Raw genomic sequence first — 16376 nt, 5'->3', positions numbered from 1 at the left:
CTTAACAAAAGCTTCTGCTACCCCTAACAGAGAAGACAGAGCAGCCCCAGAGAAGTTTTTTTATAAAATGTTCATTCAGCATGGATATCAGTATGCACTGCATCAAAAGAAGACGAGCTTTCAAACTTATTTTATATGCTTCCAACTTCAAGAGAAACAGAGACACTTTGTGCAAACCCAATTATTAAATCATCCCTTCAAATTACTCAATCATTTCCCCCGTCTGCAAACTCATTTTGGACCACTTTGATTTGACACATTTCCATATTAATGAGGGACAAAGAAGCGTCAATAATCTTGTTTTATCTGTATGTGTCTTACACACATTTTAAGGATAAAGAAATGCTGAAATATAAATTTGAAGGAGTAACTGTTATCATGCGAACAAAAATATGCAGAATTTATTGAAGACAAAAGTGGAGGACATTCTGATGTATCCAATGCTCTGTGAAGAAACATGCAAGAGACTTTAATCCCTATACTGTTGTATTCATCATATACGTCCTCCTCCTCAGGTGTCCTACGTAAAAGCCATTGACATCTGGATGGCAGTGTGTCTGCTCTTCGTGTTCTCGGCTCTGCTGGAGTATGCCGCCGTCAACTTCATCGCCCGCCAACACAAGGAGCTTCTGCGCTTCAGACGGAGGCGACGACACATGAAGGTAGACACTCGCTCATGTCTGATACGTTCACTAACTATCACATTCACTTTTCTTTTGCTTTCGATCTTACCACCAATTTTTAATTTTTTGTCTTGTGGAAAATGGTATCGGTTGAATCAAAGAGTTAGTAGATGAATGTGAGTCATAGTGAATGACTGATAATCATAAATAAAAAACATCATAGAAGTGTGGCAAAAAAAAAGTCAAGCTCACCTTGAAAAAAAAGTTTTTTTTTAGGTCCAGACAAGCACAGTTCCTCAATGGTCAAACACAAACAGATCAACAGTTGTTGCCATAGTTTCTTCCAGGTTTGTGTTTATGTCTCCAGCCTCCAAAACAGGAGAGAAACAAATAGTTTAAAACCACACGTTTGTTTTTTAAACGAAGGGAGGCGCTGCCGCTGGAAATTCTGATGCTTTTCACCGTATGAAACTTTAAGCAAACAACAAAACTGTAGCTTTGGATAGAAATCCCTGCTCTCCTCTGTCCTCAGGCCTTCTGAAAAATTCACTCTGTGTTTGATATTAGCTCATCGCGTGGCAGAATCTCAGGGCATCAATGTTTCATGGGAGGAGCAATGAGCAGATTAAAAGCTGAGCCGCAGAGCAAATACAGACGGAGCTCATTATGGATTCACAGTTTAGGAGTGGGAGAAAAACAACAACTTTTGTTTGTGGACGTACATCATTTACATGTGTGTTTATTTATGACTTTATTTAAGTCTTTGTTAGTGACATGATCCCTGTTTATTTCATTTTTAACACAAAATCGTTCCAAAGTCAGCGTCTTGCAAAGTGGCAATTTTCAGAAGGTTACTTCTACGTCCAACTTAGACTTCAGATTTCTGTCTGATATTGCTTCTGTGTAGAAACTCCTTCTGTATTCCCCAAACAAAGGCTGTACTGACTTATCTACAGATAACACACGCCTAACATCAGAAAATAAAAAGAATAGAAAATGTGCCAGACTCCCTTTATATTCATAAGAATATACATAAACAGGCCAAGTTTTAATACACTATCTATTCTACTCCATCTGCTTTAAAGATTGTCACAAAAAAAAAAAACTGAAATCAAGCTATGTGGCAGACAATACACATTGTTTTATATTTGTGAGGGTCATGTCTGCGCGGATCTGTCTTTGAATGCGTTCTTTTTCTTTGTAGTCTGAATAATCTGGCGTTAATGAGCAGTCTAGGCATGAAAACACATTTTCCTTTGTGTGGACACCGCTGTGAATCAAAAACAAATTCATCCACCTCAAAAAACAACTTCACTACTTATTCTCTGTCTGCAAACTGAAGAAGACTACTCTGATATAGAAGAAGTGAAAGTGCAGATGTGTAAATATGTAAATCCGTCTAACTCCTCAATCTGCTCTGGATGTATACTTAGTATATTGACAAAGTATGTCGGTGTGTGGTCCGGCCTCGGCAGGAATATTTAGATGTGTCATTGATTGAACTTGCGTTGATTTCGTCTTGATTCATTCACTCAATCAATCAATTCTGTGTGTGGTTATCAGTTCCCGGCCGCTATACTGAAAGTAGTAAAGTAAAACTGTCAGGCCTGTGGGAAATATTGAAGTGCTGGTTGATTGTGACACTACCGGTTTGTGTTTTTTTTTTTTTTCCATCCCTCCTCCCACACAAACAGCCACAAGAAATACAGAGATGAGCCTGCAGTAAACTACCCGTACGGTCCTGGATTTGTGTGTGTGTGTGTGTGTGTGTGGGTGTGTGTGTGTGTGTGTGTGTGTGAGAGAGAGACAGGGCTGGGAGAGATGGTATCTATAGAGCCGGAGACCAAGCATGAGTTCATTTCGAATGCTGTCGTGCATTTTGGTGTTGTAGGGCATGTGTTCGTGCCTGCCACGGCTGCAGCTGCTTGATTGAGTTTGACATGTTGTAGTGTGTGTGATCATGTTCGTGTGTTCGTGTACTTATAAGGACCTCTTGTCCTCTTCAGGGTGGTAAGGTGACGAAGGTGCTGAAGAGTTGAGATGTGCCAGGAAGTCGAGTAATCGGTTGATGTAGTTTAGGGTAAAGAAAGACAGTCTGGATCAAACTAAACAAATGTTTGGACTGAATATCAACTTTCGACATTGTTCTGCATAAATCTGTCTAACAATTTAATCATAAGTTCACCAATTTATCTTGTTTAAGGTCAGAAAATAGTACATTTGAAAAGTTGACTCAATTTTCAAATTTAAGATGAGCTGGACCCACGGTGGCTTAACTGCTAATTACACCTCTGTGGTCTTGGATAGGCTCATAATCCTAATATTCAACACAGAGAAAAACATAGAAACAGTTGGAATCAGCATCTGACCACATAACTTATTGTTGATGTTTGACTTTGTAATGTTAACATTAATGGGTTTTTTTTGTTTTTGTTTTTTTTTAAAGCCAGTGGCCGTCATTTTTAATTTCCTTCCTCCATTTTTAAGTCAATGATGTAAATATCTATTATTCAAAACAATGAGGTAAACTCTTTCCGGTTATTCTAATCCTGTTATATGATGAACATGATTTTTCATTTTAACCTTTTAATACCCGTTTATGTAATCAACCAAATGTATCTCAGTACCCCTTACATGGAGGAGATCCTGATGCCAAAGATGGGAAACACCTTTCATACATCACAACTGAGATGTGTGTACTTTTATTTAATACAGTTTTTAAAAGCCTCAGTATCAATTGGACATAAAAGTGAACAAAAAATCCTTACACCCCGCTGTTTATGAGGTAGCAACACGAGTGTAGAAGGGAAATAGATGAGTTTTAGAGCTGAGCAGGTTTGTGTGGAAAAAGATATAAAAGTACAAAAGTATAAATCCTAAATCCTATTGTTGTAAAGCTCAATCCCCTGAGCCGTGGTGGGAGGTGAAGAGATGGATTAACGGTCCGGCTGTTGCTGCATTTCAGGTGAATCAGTCGTTAACTCCGACCGCCTCGCTCGCTCTTTTTTCTACTTCTGTCTATGTCTCTCGGCCCTCCCTCACTCCCTACAGCAGGAGGAGAGAGCGAGAGGACCGCGGGCTCAGGACTGACCCACATCTGGCACACCAAACCTTTTGCATAGTTCTTTCTGTTACCGAGTTTATTTCTGCTCATCTGATGAAAGCAGGAGGTGAATGTAGGCCGCTGGTCTGTTACATAATCGGAGTTTTGTTAATAAAAGAGGCGTTTGACAGTTTAGTGCAGGTCAACATCTTACTCGCCTCACAGCTGACCACATTTTTGTTGTTGTTGTGAGGCAATCCTTGTTTATGTATCTGCTTCATATTCTATCAAAAAAGGAGATTTCAGGTCTTTGACTTCTTATGCAACATCAGTGGTTTCTGGCCGACAGGGTTTTTTGGAAGTCATGTCCTGTAGTAGAAGCTGAATTTATGGCTTCACCTGAGCTGTGTTTTTTCTGTTTAATGACCTTCATCAAATGTGTTTGAGAGGGGTTTTTTTTCTGTTTGGAGGGGAATTTAGGTAACAATACAGTCTATTTTAAACACACGCAGCGTGGCGTATTTATGAGGGGTTTTCTCTGCACAACTAAACAGAAGCTTAATGTATGTGAAAATGCACTTAACCGGTTACTTCTGCCTTTTCACACCACAGCCACACACGATAATAATGAAATGGACTCATAGTACTGGCAGGCAATTCGAAAAAAAAAAAAGATTCCCTCAAGCATAATGCTCCTGCTAGGAATGGTGGGGGTAGTCTCAAAAATTGTTCGACCTTTGAACGTACTTGTATGTTGTTTTATTATTGAATGTAAAAATAAGATGAAAATATGCTGTTGCTTCTTATAAAGAAAAAGATCACGAGTGGTTTGAGTGAATCACTTTTATAAACATACTGTGTGTTTGGCATCTTGTTTTGGTTCAGTTCATTAAACAGGGAAATAATATTACCATGCATGGTGTTTGCATTGGGTTTTACAATGCACTTCCTCTTCTCTGTCATTTTTAGCAGCCCTACTGAACTATTAAACAAACGTGTTGATTATTTCCAACCTTGAAGGAGTAAATGGAGAAATAGGATTTTTTTGGTTTCTGGCATAGAGGTAGATAGATCAGTCCCAGGTAGATTATTATCCCGATGAATAAATAGTAGAGGAGATTCTCATCAGAGTGACACATTTACTTTATGAAGTACTGGGAAGTTTTTCTGCGAAAATATATTAGAATCTAATATTTTCTGTATGATAGGTTGAAAGCAGAAAAATAACTTTGCATATAATTGACTTTAAATGAAAAGCATGTTTCCTTTGATGTGAAAAGGGGTGGATTAGCGGTATAGATGATTATAACAAGGATGGACTCCAACAAAGAAAGGATCTCAAACTCATGCTGAACTGTTAGTGCTACAAAACATTAAGGAGCTTTTCTATTGTCAGCTGAGAACATAAAGGACTTCTATGGACCTCTTTTGAGGTATTTTTTCTTAAAAACAGGACTGAGCAGAGAGGGTTTGAATGATGCTGCATTAATGTAGGAAACTTTCGAATGTGTTAAAACCATCTTAAATTCATCTCTTCGGGTTTTTGTGCTGTATTTCCGGGAAAGTAAAAAAAAAACTGAAGAACGAAATTCATTATTAAAAAAAATATGAGCCCCCTGAGTGAGATCATCACCATTAATCCCACTGCTCTGCAGAGGAATAAATCCAGTGTGGTGAAACCCTAAAAAACACACACTCAGAGAGACAGAGAGAGAGAGAGAGAGAGAGAGAGAGAGAGAGAGAGAGAGGCAGTCCTCAGGCGCCTCACGTTCTTAATTAACCTCTCCGACCAGTCCTTCTAATGTGAGTCTAATGTGATCCACGGCCCTCTATTATGGCTCTGAAAGGCTATCAGTCAGGTTTCACCTCGCTGCAGAGGAAACTGTCACTGCTGGCCTGCAGCACCGGTAAACCATCTGACAGAGGCCGCTCCTGTACACCGGCTGCTCACCTTTCTTTTAGTGAAGACTAAAGAAGAGGTGGGACAGGAATGCAGCAAAGAAAGCACAACTCTTGGCTGTCAAAGAAACAATCATTCCCCATTGAATTAAGACAGCACTGAAGAGAAACAGCTTACTATCCAAGGGAAGAACAGGCTGCGAGCGAACGTCTATACACCATCATTTTAAATTGTAAACGATCTCCAATAAGACAACTCTCCTGGAGTCACTTTAAAACACAACATAGGACCATTTACCCACACTTGGCATGCCAATTCTGGTGAAATCAGGCAAAACAAAATGCTCATCAGTTCCTTAAATGTTTAGGTCAGAGATTACTCTGTCAAAAATATAGGACTTGTTAATAAAATAAGGTCAGCTGCATCTGTTGTTAGTAATTAATGTTGAGTTAACAGCAGTGAACTACGGAAGCCCTAAGAGGACATGCATTTATACATTTCATTTGACTCCATTTTGCCCTTATAACAAGTACATTTATGATATCGTATGGAGATTTCAAGTTATGGCATTATCTTGAGATGTCAGCGCTGGTTTTCCCACAAAAACAAAATCATTTCATCTGATTTGTGGAGAACTCATTATCATGGTAAAACCAGCACTGACATCTCAACGCCATAAGTGGTGAAATTTCTTCAGAAAACAACTCTCGCGATCACGGGACAACTGAGTAAAATCTGACGTGTGGATGTTTGTCCGTAGCTTAGGACATCTAGAGAGAGTTTAGAGTGATATCATTATATATTTCAGCAACAGAGTGACATTTCAAAGAGGATTCAGAGAAGGAGACCTGGTGACAAAAAACATCCACACCAAGAAGCGATTGATTTCTGTCTGCCTGAAGGTTTCCAAAAACCTTTAATTTAAACCAAACAAGAACAGGATCAGAAGGTTCTCCCTAACCTCTGAGTTATAGGGGCTTTAAAATGCTGGAGTTGTGTGGACAGTAGTTGAACACGTAGCAGAAGTAATATCTTGTAAATCAAAAAACAATATAATGAGAATTTAGCCTAAGATTAGATTGCCAAGTCTGTCACTGCAGAAGTCCCACCAGAGTTGTTTTTGCATTCACAAGTTGGTATTTTATATTTTTTTCTTATTCTATTTCTTATTTCTAAGTGCCCCAGCATAACTAAAGTTCTTGTGTTCTTCGGTCGGGATCAGATTTCTATATGGCGAAGTCAAATATAATAAAATGCATCAGGGAATTCTTGAAAGCTCGCTTGCTGTCGATACCAATACAACAGCAACACTTCTCACCGGTGTGGACAGTATGTCAATGGGCTCATTTCTAATTGATGCACTCTGCCTGAAAAGTTTTCCTTGAAAAAAGTGACAGTACAAACTTTCTTCGCACCCCCCGAGGATTGTTGAATATTTTTGCAAAAGCTGCAGGGAGGATCTGTGTTTGTGTCACTTCCACACGACGCTTTTCCTTCTCTTTTTCCTTGATGGTCCACGTTTCCTTGTCTTTTAGCGAGTTGTCTTTAAAATAAGGACCCCTTGTGTTGATGTCTAAACGAAAGAAAATGTTACTAAAGCATGAAGAGCCTTACATATTTCTGTTGGCGTTTGCACAGGCACGGTGTGCAGAGCAGCTCGTCATGTGTCGTGGAGAATTGCCAGCATGGTTAGCACACATTTTAAATCCTGTATGGTAATTGTGTTAGGATGGCAGGAAGTATTGGATTAGAGCGACATTTCCCCGGAGGGATTTGTTGCCTGTGATTATGGCTGCACCAGTGATGAATAGCCATGAGGTGCAGCCGCTCACAGCTGGAAGTCTCTGGAATAAGTCTGTATAAAGATGTCCGAGAGGGCTTTAAAGATTTAAGCGACTGTTGCGATGCATGTTCTCTGCTTTAAGACTGTTCTTTGAAGAAGTGAGCGCACATCTAATAGTCCAAGAGGAAACTGGAAGCTCTGGAAGCATTGGTTGAGTTTTTCTGGGATTGACAGCATGTTTTGACCGATCGGATATGTTGGCTTAAATTTGTCCCAGGAATTAAAGCTGTTCCACATTTTTGCTTGTTTGCTGCTTGGACATAAACACATTCTGCACATTGGTTTGCCTTTCAGCGTGGAGTTGAAGCTGTGGTTGCAGTGCAGGTAGCTGCAGTCGAGCAGTTGTAGTAGTCCCAGTTGTGCTGATTCCTGTGGTTTCTACCCTGATGCTTTATTGATTCGTTAGTGACACTGATAGTCCAGAGAGAAAGAGAGAGCGAGAGAGAGCGGGGGCAATCGGACTGGAGGAAGGCCGTCTAATTAGAAAGACAGAGCAGGAGGGCATCAAATAGACGGATACCGCATCCCTGTGAGAGGGAGGTGAGACAGAGACACAGCCGGTTCCTCAGAGCATCGAGGCAGAGTGACAGCCCCCCCTGCTGGGCGAGTCGAACCACTGCAGGGGGGATCAGATCAATAGCGCCACTCATCCTTGAAGGATAGGCCCGCCTGGCAGCGGCTGGCTTGTTTAACACAGACAAGCTCTCCAGGCTGAAAAAAAAAAAAAATAGAGTCAGAGCCCCTTTAGAAATCAAAGGAGGGCGAACATTACTGCCTCTCGCATCCATTTCAATCAGAGCTGTCTTCTGTGCGCCTTCAGAGCTGTTTGTGAACTTCAAGGCGCAGAATGCAAATTTCAAGATCAAGAAGGGCTTTCATTAGATTAAGTTATTTGCGAGGAATCATCTGTTCTGGGATCCAATCAATGCTGTCATATGCATCAGAAATTACTGGGCTACACAATAAGTACCATCGGAGAAAGACATTTCTTTAGGCATCATCAATCAATTAGTTAAGCTGTATTTATGTAGCACCTTTTAATTAATTCAATTGTAGTTGAAGGTGCTTTACAAGGAATTGACAATAGCTACAATGTTACAAAGGATTTAGCGAATAGTGGATACAATAAAATAAAATATTAATGATAAAAATAACAACAACAATAAATAAATGACAAAGCAATAAATGTAGGATTTATTACATTTAAATAAACACAGAGATGCATGGAGCTCGTAAGGGTGTAGAGCTGGATGCCTGTTTTCTTCCACCTCTGAGGGAATAAAGAGTCAACATGGAGCTTCAAAAAGCTTCCTTCCCAGAATCTGGATCTTTTTCTGGTTCACTCGACCTTCTGGGGGGAAAAAAAGTAGCACATTTGGAGAAGTGTCCAGAGGGGCCAGCGTGTGCAGACACCACCCTACTGTGTAACAATGACAGCGCCTTATTAAGGAGACAGGCTCCCTGATTGATCGGCTATAATCATCTCGTTAGCTGTGATTAGGCTTTTTTTTCTGTGGGGGTGGGAGCTCTACATGCTGGTTTGCTCTAAATGCCTTGATCTCACCGAGTGTTTGGCAGCTTTGAGAACGCAGCCAGATAAGAGAGCGCGGGGATTAAGAGGCCTGAAGAAGTGAAGCGGGGAGAGCGATCAGTGATCTCCGCGGGCTGAACTCAACCTTCAGATTGACAGGTCGGCCATGAACTAGTGTGAGGAAACACACACTCTGTGATTCCTGATTAGAAGGACAAGCAGTGCTTTAACGGACAGAGTGAGAGCCCTCATTGTTTAATCCAGCTTGTGTTCTTGCATTAGTTTGACCACTTTAATGAATCAGACGCAGACAAAGCTCTCACCTTGCCGAGCTTGATGTTAATATCCATATTTATGTGCTTAGCTGTTAGCAGGGGAAATGTTTGACCTCCTGACCTTATTATGCTTGTGAAAGCTGCTTGATTAGTTTGAACATCAGGGCCTGCATGTTCTTACAAGACTTCGATGTTGACCCTTGGGCTCATGGATTTCATGATACTATTACTTCTTTTATTTAGCCTGTAACATCATTTTATGCTTACAAACACAAAAAAAAGTAACTATAAAAAACTATTATGAGTCAAGATTTGCTGATAGAGTAAGCAGTTTTTATTCAAAGTAAAGGATACAACATTTTACCAATTGTTACCCTGAAGCATTGATGGTTTTTCCCATAAAACCTGACAAAATAATAAGGCAGAGCTGTTTGATTTTCATTGAAAAATTACAGGACTGTATGTATACAATGTACTATGTGTGAATGTCTCTGACTTTTCTTCTTTTTTTTTTCATTGTTTTGAAGTACATTTTGCGGTAGCTTTTGGAAATTGATATTTAGTGAAGTGAAGTTAAACGTCTTTTGTTAATTTCTGAAACTGGACTCTAAAAGGAAAGACTCCAATTTGATCTCTATCCAACCATTGTCTCTATACTAAGTGACCAAAATGACTACCCTCCTGACCGCTGCAATGGCATGACAAGACTATGCATTTGTCGGGCAGCCACCACTGCACACTTGACCTTTGTGTGGTTCATGTGCAAAAGGGCGAGCATTGCTCAGTGCTCACACAGCAACAGCGTCATCACGGATAAACCTCCCAAATCTGAGCCTGAGGAAAAAAAAACCACTATTTCAGTGCTTCAATAAAAGAATCAAGTATGCACTTTTTTTTTTTTTGCACGAATGTCAAATATGCTGATTTCCTTTTTTTTCTGCCCGCATCAGAATAACTTGTACTTGATTTTTCATCACTATTTATAACTTGATTAATTTTTCACAGAGCACTCACTTATCCAAAGGTAGGTTTCCTTCTACCGACAATTTTCTCCAAAATGTTCTACTTTAAAATAATTTGTAAGTTGCAAATGCATTCTCCCAAACATGTAGGATAGTAAAAGGGTTCACGTAGCTTTACTCTGAAAAACCAGCCATAAAAACATGAATCGTTTGTCACATGTCTTATACAACCAATATTTGAAGTAAAATAGTTATTACACATCCCAGACAAATTCTGACAGTTGCATAATGATCGCTTTTTATTTAATATATCATGATGCCTTTGATGTCTTGTGTAAAGCACTTTGAATTGCCTTGTTGTTGAAATGTGCTATATAAATAAACTTGCCTTGCCTTGCCTAATACATTTAAATCCCATGAAAAGACCAACACAACCATGCAGTATATCAAATTAAAAGTATTTTGCGTGATTCAAAGCTTGATATTTCTTCTCCAACAAATTCCCCACTTCTTTTTAGTGTATTGTTTACTCTAAATCACAGTCACCAGCTATTTAGAAAGTAACTGAGGATTGTTTGAAATAAGTGGATGTCTTCTTAAAGTAGCAGTTTGTAACTCTGGCACCTAGTGATTAAAATGGGTACTGCAGTCCAAGTTCAAAATCTTGAAGCCGATGTTACCGCATGATGCTATGTCACAGACACAGACACTATCACAGGCAATAACAAGTTCTGCCTTGGTCCCTTTTTTTTCCATCTCCATTATTTATTATGGTTTGACCATGTGTCTGCTTGAGGAGCTTATTAGAAAAATTGCAGAGGCTTTATTTGGTTAGGTAGAATCAGTTATATCTAGATGACATGTTTTAGTTTTTTGCTATTTGCTGATTTGTTGGTAATTTGTACTTTCCTAATTTAATAATTAAAATAAACAAATAAATATGAACCGGTTATCTTGCCCGCTTTTATCACTGCTACACCTTTTGGTTTGGCCACACTGCAGAAAAACATAGTTTTTTTTTCCATTTATTGAAAGAAAAAACAAGTAACAGTCTCTGGATTATCTTTCAGATGAAATTTAATAAAATTACAAACTATAAATCAGAGCAGTGGTTTTGACCTTCAGCTGCTCGTGTGTGCTCCCTCTCGGCATGAAAAGGTTCTTTCATTGTGTTCATGAGTCGCTAAATTTTACTCTACATTAAGCTGAAGTGAACCCAAATTGACATTTACACGTCAGATTTCATGCATGAAGCTAAAGGTGTTGCGGCTTCCCTGAAATGTTATTTAGATCAAATGGTGAAACTAAAAGAGGAAGAGGAAAGGGAGAAAAGGAGCAGTGCAGCAGATCATGTGGATAATCATTCCAGGTCAGCGGCTTGATGAGCGAGAGACATTAACACAGCACGCTTTAATGCAACCGGGGACTCCAGTGGAAACAAACGGATAAGCAAGAGAAGAGCAGGGACGGACGAGTGGAACGCTGGATAGAGAAACCAAAACAATGCTCTGACATGTTTGATGTAATGTCTAGCAGGGAATAGGTTTAAGGAGTAAATTATGTGAGGTTTTAGGATTAGATTAGGAGGCAGTGTTTGAAATGATAATTTCCCCGACTATTGCGCACAAAAAGGAGCCTTTCAAATGTTTCAAAAGGCAAAGTTGTGTCATATAATTGACCTGTGTCGACACCGTTTAAAAAGTGGCCTGATAAATACAGATATAAATAGAATTGAAGCCTTGATGATTTGACGCAGAAAAGATTGAGAATCTTATCAAATTGTTAGATTTCCTGTGAAAGGCTCTGGTTGTCTCTGCGATGGAGGCTGCTGATGCTAGCCCTCCCATGTGGGCTGAAATTCAGTCCTCTGAGCTCCAATGTAATTCACCACCCAAGGCATCAAAGCAGGAAAACGCTTGTGATCGCGTAAGTCTGTGATCACAACAGGGAAACAAGCAGGCTGTAAAACCTATAGAATGAGGCGGATGTGTTTGCCCATATAGCTTATCTGGTCTCTTAAAGCCTGGGCCCTACTGAATGTGTTCTAATGACTTAAAGGCATGGCCGCTGTATAAGATGCACAATCCTTTGGGGAAAATGTCCCTAATCAAGGTACATATTAAATGTGCTTACACTTTCTGTACAACTGACTGGCTCAGATGGTATTCGAAGTGTCAACATTTTGGAGAAAAAAAAACAAGGTACAGAGGTCCAATCATCATCAGGCACTTCACTGTCGCTCTGCTGATTTTGTTTTTTTTGTAAAAGATCGTAAACAAGTGCTCTTGAAAGCACATAGCCGTAATATCATGTTTGTTTGTTTTTTTTACTGTATATAAAAACTATCCAGATTCAGTTCTTTTTACAATCCCTTGGGGGCTTCTTTTGTGACACGTGTGCATTGAGACAGTACGTATCTACTTCTGTTTTCTTGCAGCCATTACAGCCTGACTTTAGCAGTCTACTCTGGCAATACCAAATAGCTCTTTTAGAAGTCATTAGGACCAAATGTAGTCTAAAAAAAATGCCCTGGTTTGAACATACACGAAAATCCAAAAAGTGGAGTTGAGTGCAAACTGTTTTATAAGCTTGCTGCATTACTGCTCCTGTTACAGGTGATTTGCTTCAGGTTTTTATGCTACACAAGGTTAGGGACCTAGAAGCCTCAGACCTCCTCTTCAGTGCATGACGGTACACAAATATGTTATCCTAGATAAACTCAAGTTCAAGCTTCAATGCAGAATCCAATCACACGATGGAACTGTAGATGGTCTGGACATCTTTGACGGTTGAATGTTTTGTCCGTCCCAGCTGATATTAGTCTAACCTAGCTTTATATTCAAAATAATGAAGCCTAAATCAAGTAAAGCGTGTGGTACTTTTTACAAATGTATGTATGCAGTAAGAAAAGCATGAGGGATTTTTTTAAAGCCATATTGACTCATTTATTCTTCACAGCTCAGAATTCCCTCACTCTGACATATTGATACTAAAACACCCCAAACAAAACCTCTAACAGCCTTAAAAGCAGAGAAACAAGGAGAGAGGGTGCAGGATGGTATATGATGAATCCGCCAGGGAATAAAAAAATCAGCACAGGCAAATTTCTAATATATTTCGTTCCTCCCCCACCGCTTGGCTGGAATTGCTTCTCGGAGGGAAATCATAAAGCGGAACACAAGCGGAGGAATTCCTCCACTGGTCTCCTTCAGGAGAGACTGATGCCGGCCTTAGTTTGGGCTGACACCTTTCCTGATCGTGTTTTATGTAAATGCAGGTCTCTAAAACAAGTATCCAAGGGTAATATTTGCAGAGGAGATGGCGGAGGAGAGCAGGCCCGTCGCAGTCCGCTCGCTGCTTCCTGCTAATCTGCTCGATTAATCACATCAGCGCAGGCACAGATATAAATGCTTCAATCGGGAGAGGAAAGCATGATGGATGAGTGAGCTAAGAGCCCTTCCTGCTTCCTTTTTCTCCTTCCTTTCCGCTTTTTCTCTCTTCATTTCATTTCTTTTTTTCCCTCCACCGCCCCAGCTCAATTTCACAGACTATTTTTACTCGACCTTTTCCCACAATTTTAATTCTTCCTCGTTTTTTTTATCCTCTTCTTCTCCATATTTATCTTCCATTATGTTTTTAATTTGATGCTTGCTTTCATTTTCAATTTTTTTATCCCCTTCATTTCTCGGTCGAGTGTTGTCTTCCCTATCCTCTGTTTTATGTCTCTCCACATGTTTCCCCTCTTTTTATGGCTTGAACGTTTTTATTTTAGCAGCTTCGGTGTTCTGCTTATTCTGCCAAAGGAATATTCTTGAAGCCAAATGAACTCTTTTTACATGTTTGAATCATCAATTATTAGGACACTGATTCAAAGAAAAATACTTTTCACCTACTTTGAATAATGAAGTGCAAACGCTTCTGCCTCAGTATTTGCCCACCTGTGTGGTAAGTGCAGACTTGTGCATCCTCTCTGCATCTCTGTGTAAGTAACTCTAACTAAAGTAGGAATTTGTCAAGGATGGATTTGATGTGGCTCGCTGCTGCAGAACATAAACAATAAGGCTATTTGTAACCATCGATAAGTTCAAATGTTGTGACACCACTGTCATCGTTGGTTGAACCTTAACAATCTTGTCATAAAAAAAAGAGACCATGGGTGTTGTTGTTTTTTTCTGGGACTTTTTTAAATGTAAAATAACATTCTGTAGGTTTCTGTGCAGAAAAGCCAAGAGGTTTGCAAATGCAGGAAGCGGCCAGAAAAAGGATTGAGAGGAGGATTGAGGGAAGGAGAGCAACAGGGAAAGGAAAGAGGGAGAGAGAAGTGAGCTTCATCCTCCAGCAAGGCCATAAATCGCCTCACATGTCCAACCCAGAGGGCAAATCCTCATTCCCTCCACTGTTTATCTCCCCTGTCCTTCCCTGCATCGCTCCATTCATCATTCATTCATCCATCCACATTTCCAAGGATAGCACAGGCCCAGTCCCTGCTGTGTTAATCGAAGAATTTCTAATTAGGCATAAAAGTAATGAATCACCTGAGCAATCCAAGTGTGAAGGTTTCATTTCAGACGTCTTAAACTGTGAGTTTTTTTTCACTGTCTGTCAGGCTGCAGGGTTTCCTCTTCCCTCCCTCATTGTTCTCCTCCTCTCTTTCTTTTCCTCATCACGTCTCCTCCTCCTCCCTCCTTTGTGCCTCCTCATTGCGCCTCCTCCTCACGTCTCTCCGCCCTCCACATTAATCACATAGCAGTGAGAATAAAGCCGAGCATCTGTAATAGTTTAGCGGCGTCACTGAAGGACAGGCAGAGGTCGGCTAGCATCGCGGCTAATGTGGAGACACATACGTGTGTGTGTGTGTGTGTGTGTGTGTGTGTGTGTGTATACATGTATTAACAGTAATAAATGGGTTGGTGTGGATGCAAGGACAGAACAGGGACATGGCGTGCTAAAAATGGATCTATACCTGGTGGTCCAACACAGATACACAAACATACAGTATATACACATTGCCATACTGTACATGCGCGCACGTTAACACTCATATGAAGGCTACAAACCAGCAAATATAAGATATTTCTCCACTTTTAGACTGTTTGATCTGGATATTAAGCACATCTTAAACTTTTCTGCATTTGTTTTCTTTTTTGTTGATATATATTTTGTCTTTTTTTACGCTGCTGAAGACTTAAAGCTGTTCTTACAGAAGAGAGCCAAGCCACCTCTTTTTTTTTTTTTTTTTACTGGCTGCTTGATTTGTTGCTGCTGCAGAGGTTTTGCGTCAGTCGTAAAAGTTCTCCTGCTGCTAACAGTTCCTCCCGCTACTGGCTGCCTCCTGCTTGTTTTGTGAACACAAAAAAAAATCTATTTTTTTTCTTACCCACAATGCACTGGAAAGATTCCCTGCTGATAGCCTGGCCCACAGGGAACAAAAAGCAGCCGCAGTCTTGCATGATTTTTTTTTTTTCACATCATCATAAATGTGAATCAAAACGAATATGACTCTGTATCATTAGAGGGCTTTTTTTCACACTTGTAATTTCATAGCTGTTGTTTTACTTTCAGGGGCACTTTGGAGCAATTGATTTGAGTTTCCAGACACACACACACTTAGTGTATTTCAGCCCATCGCACTGTTTGTGTTTGGAGTCTCCGAACCAGATAAGGAAGTCATTGTGTCTCCTGTAATGAAAAGGCAGGGTGATAGGAATTTCAATATCTTTACGTGCTCGGGTGAAAAAATCTCATGCACACGCCTTAACCTTGAGTACAATGAATGTTAATCAGTACAACCCATTCAACCTACCCTGACTCACCCTGTCACTCTCTTTTACGGGTGAAACAGACGCGCTCAGTGTTCAGAATCAGCTTGTATTGATGTCTTCTACGAACAGGGGATATCGGCCCGGGCTCAGTGCTGGACGGAGCAGGATCAATGAGCAGCTAATTATTTATGAATTCACTGTTACAGGACTTTCTGTGTGCTGGTTGCATGTTCTCTTAATGTCTGCACTGTGAAAATGTACAATTCAGGAGAACTGGTGACTCTAAACTGAGTGAAGATGTGAAGAATGGATAAGTGATAGAAGCTGATTTCATGAGGAAACTATGGTTAAAATAGCAACTTATTCTTTTCCACAGTTCTTTAAATCTTCAGGAACAGAAACTTTTATCCACTCAGCAGTTTTTTATTACACGTGGA

General features: G+C 40.0%; 1 protein-coding gene across 2 annotated transcripts in view; it reads left to right on the top strand.

The window, feature by feature from the left end:
- Window positions 1-16376, top strand: part of glra1 (glycine receptor, alpha 1) — a 109313-nt gene that overhangs the window by 90171 nt on the left and 2766 nt on the right. For both annotated transcript variants that reach the window (XM_079352345.1, XM_079352346.1), the window contains one exon: window positions 516-662. In XM_079352345.1, the coding sequence (XP_079208471.1) occupies window positions 516-662 (147 nt within the window). The remainder of the gene's footprint in view (window positions 1-515; window positions 663-16376) is intronic.

Source organism: Symphodus melops, assembly GCF_947650265.1.
Source record: "Symphodus melops genome assembly, chromosome: 9".
Taxonomy (NCBI): Eukaryota; Metazoa; Chordata; class Actinopteri; order Labriformes; family Labridae; genus Symphodus; species Symphodus melops.
This window is presented reverse-complemented; position numbering and strand designations above follow the sequence as displayed.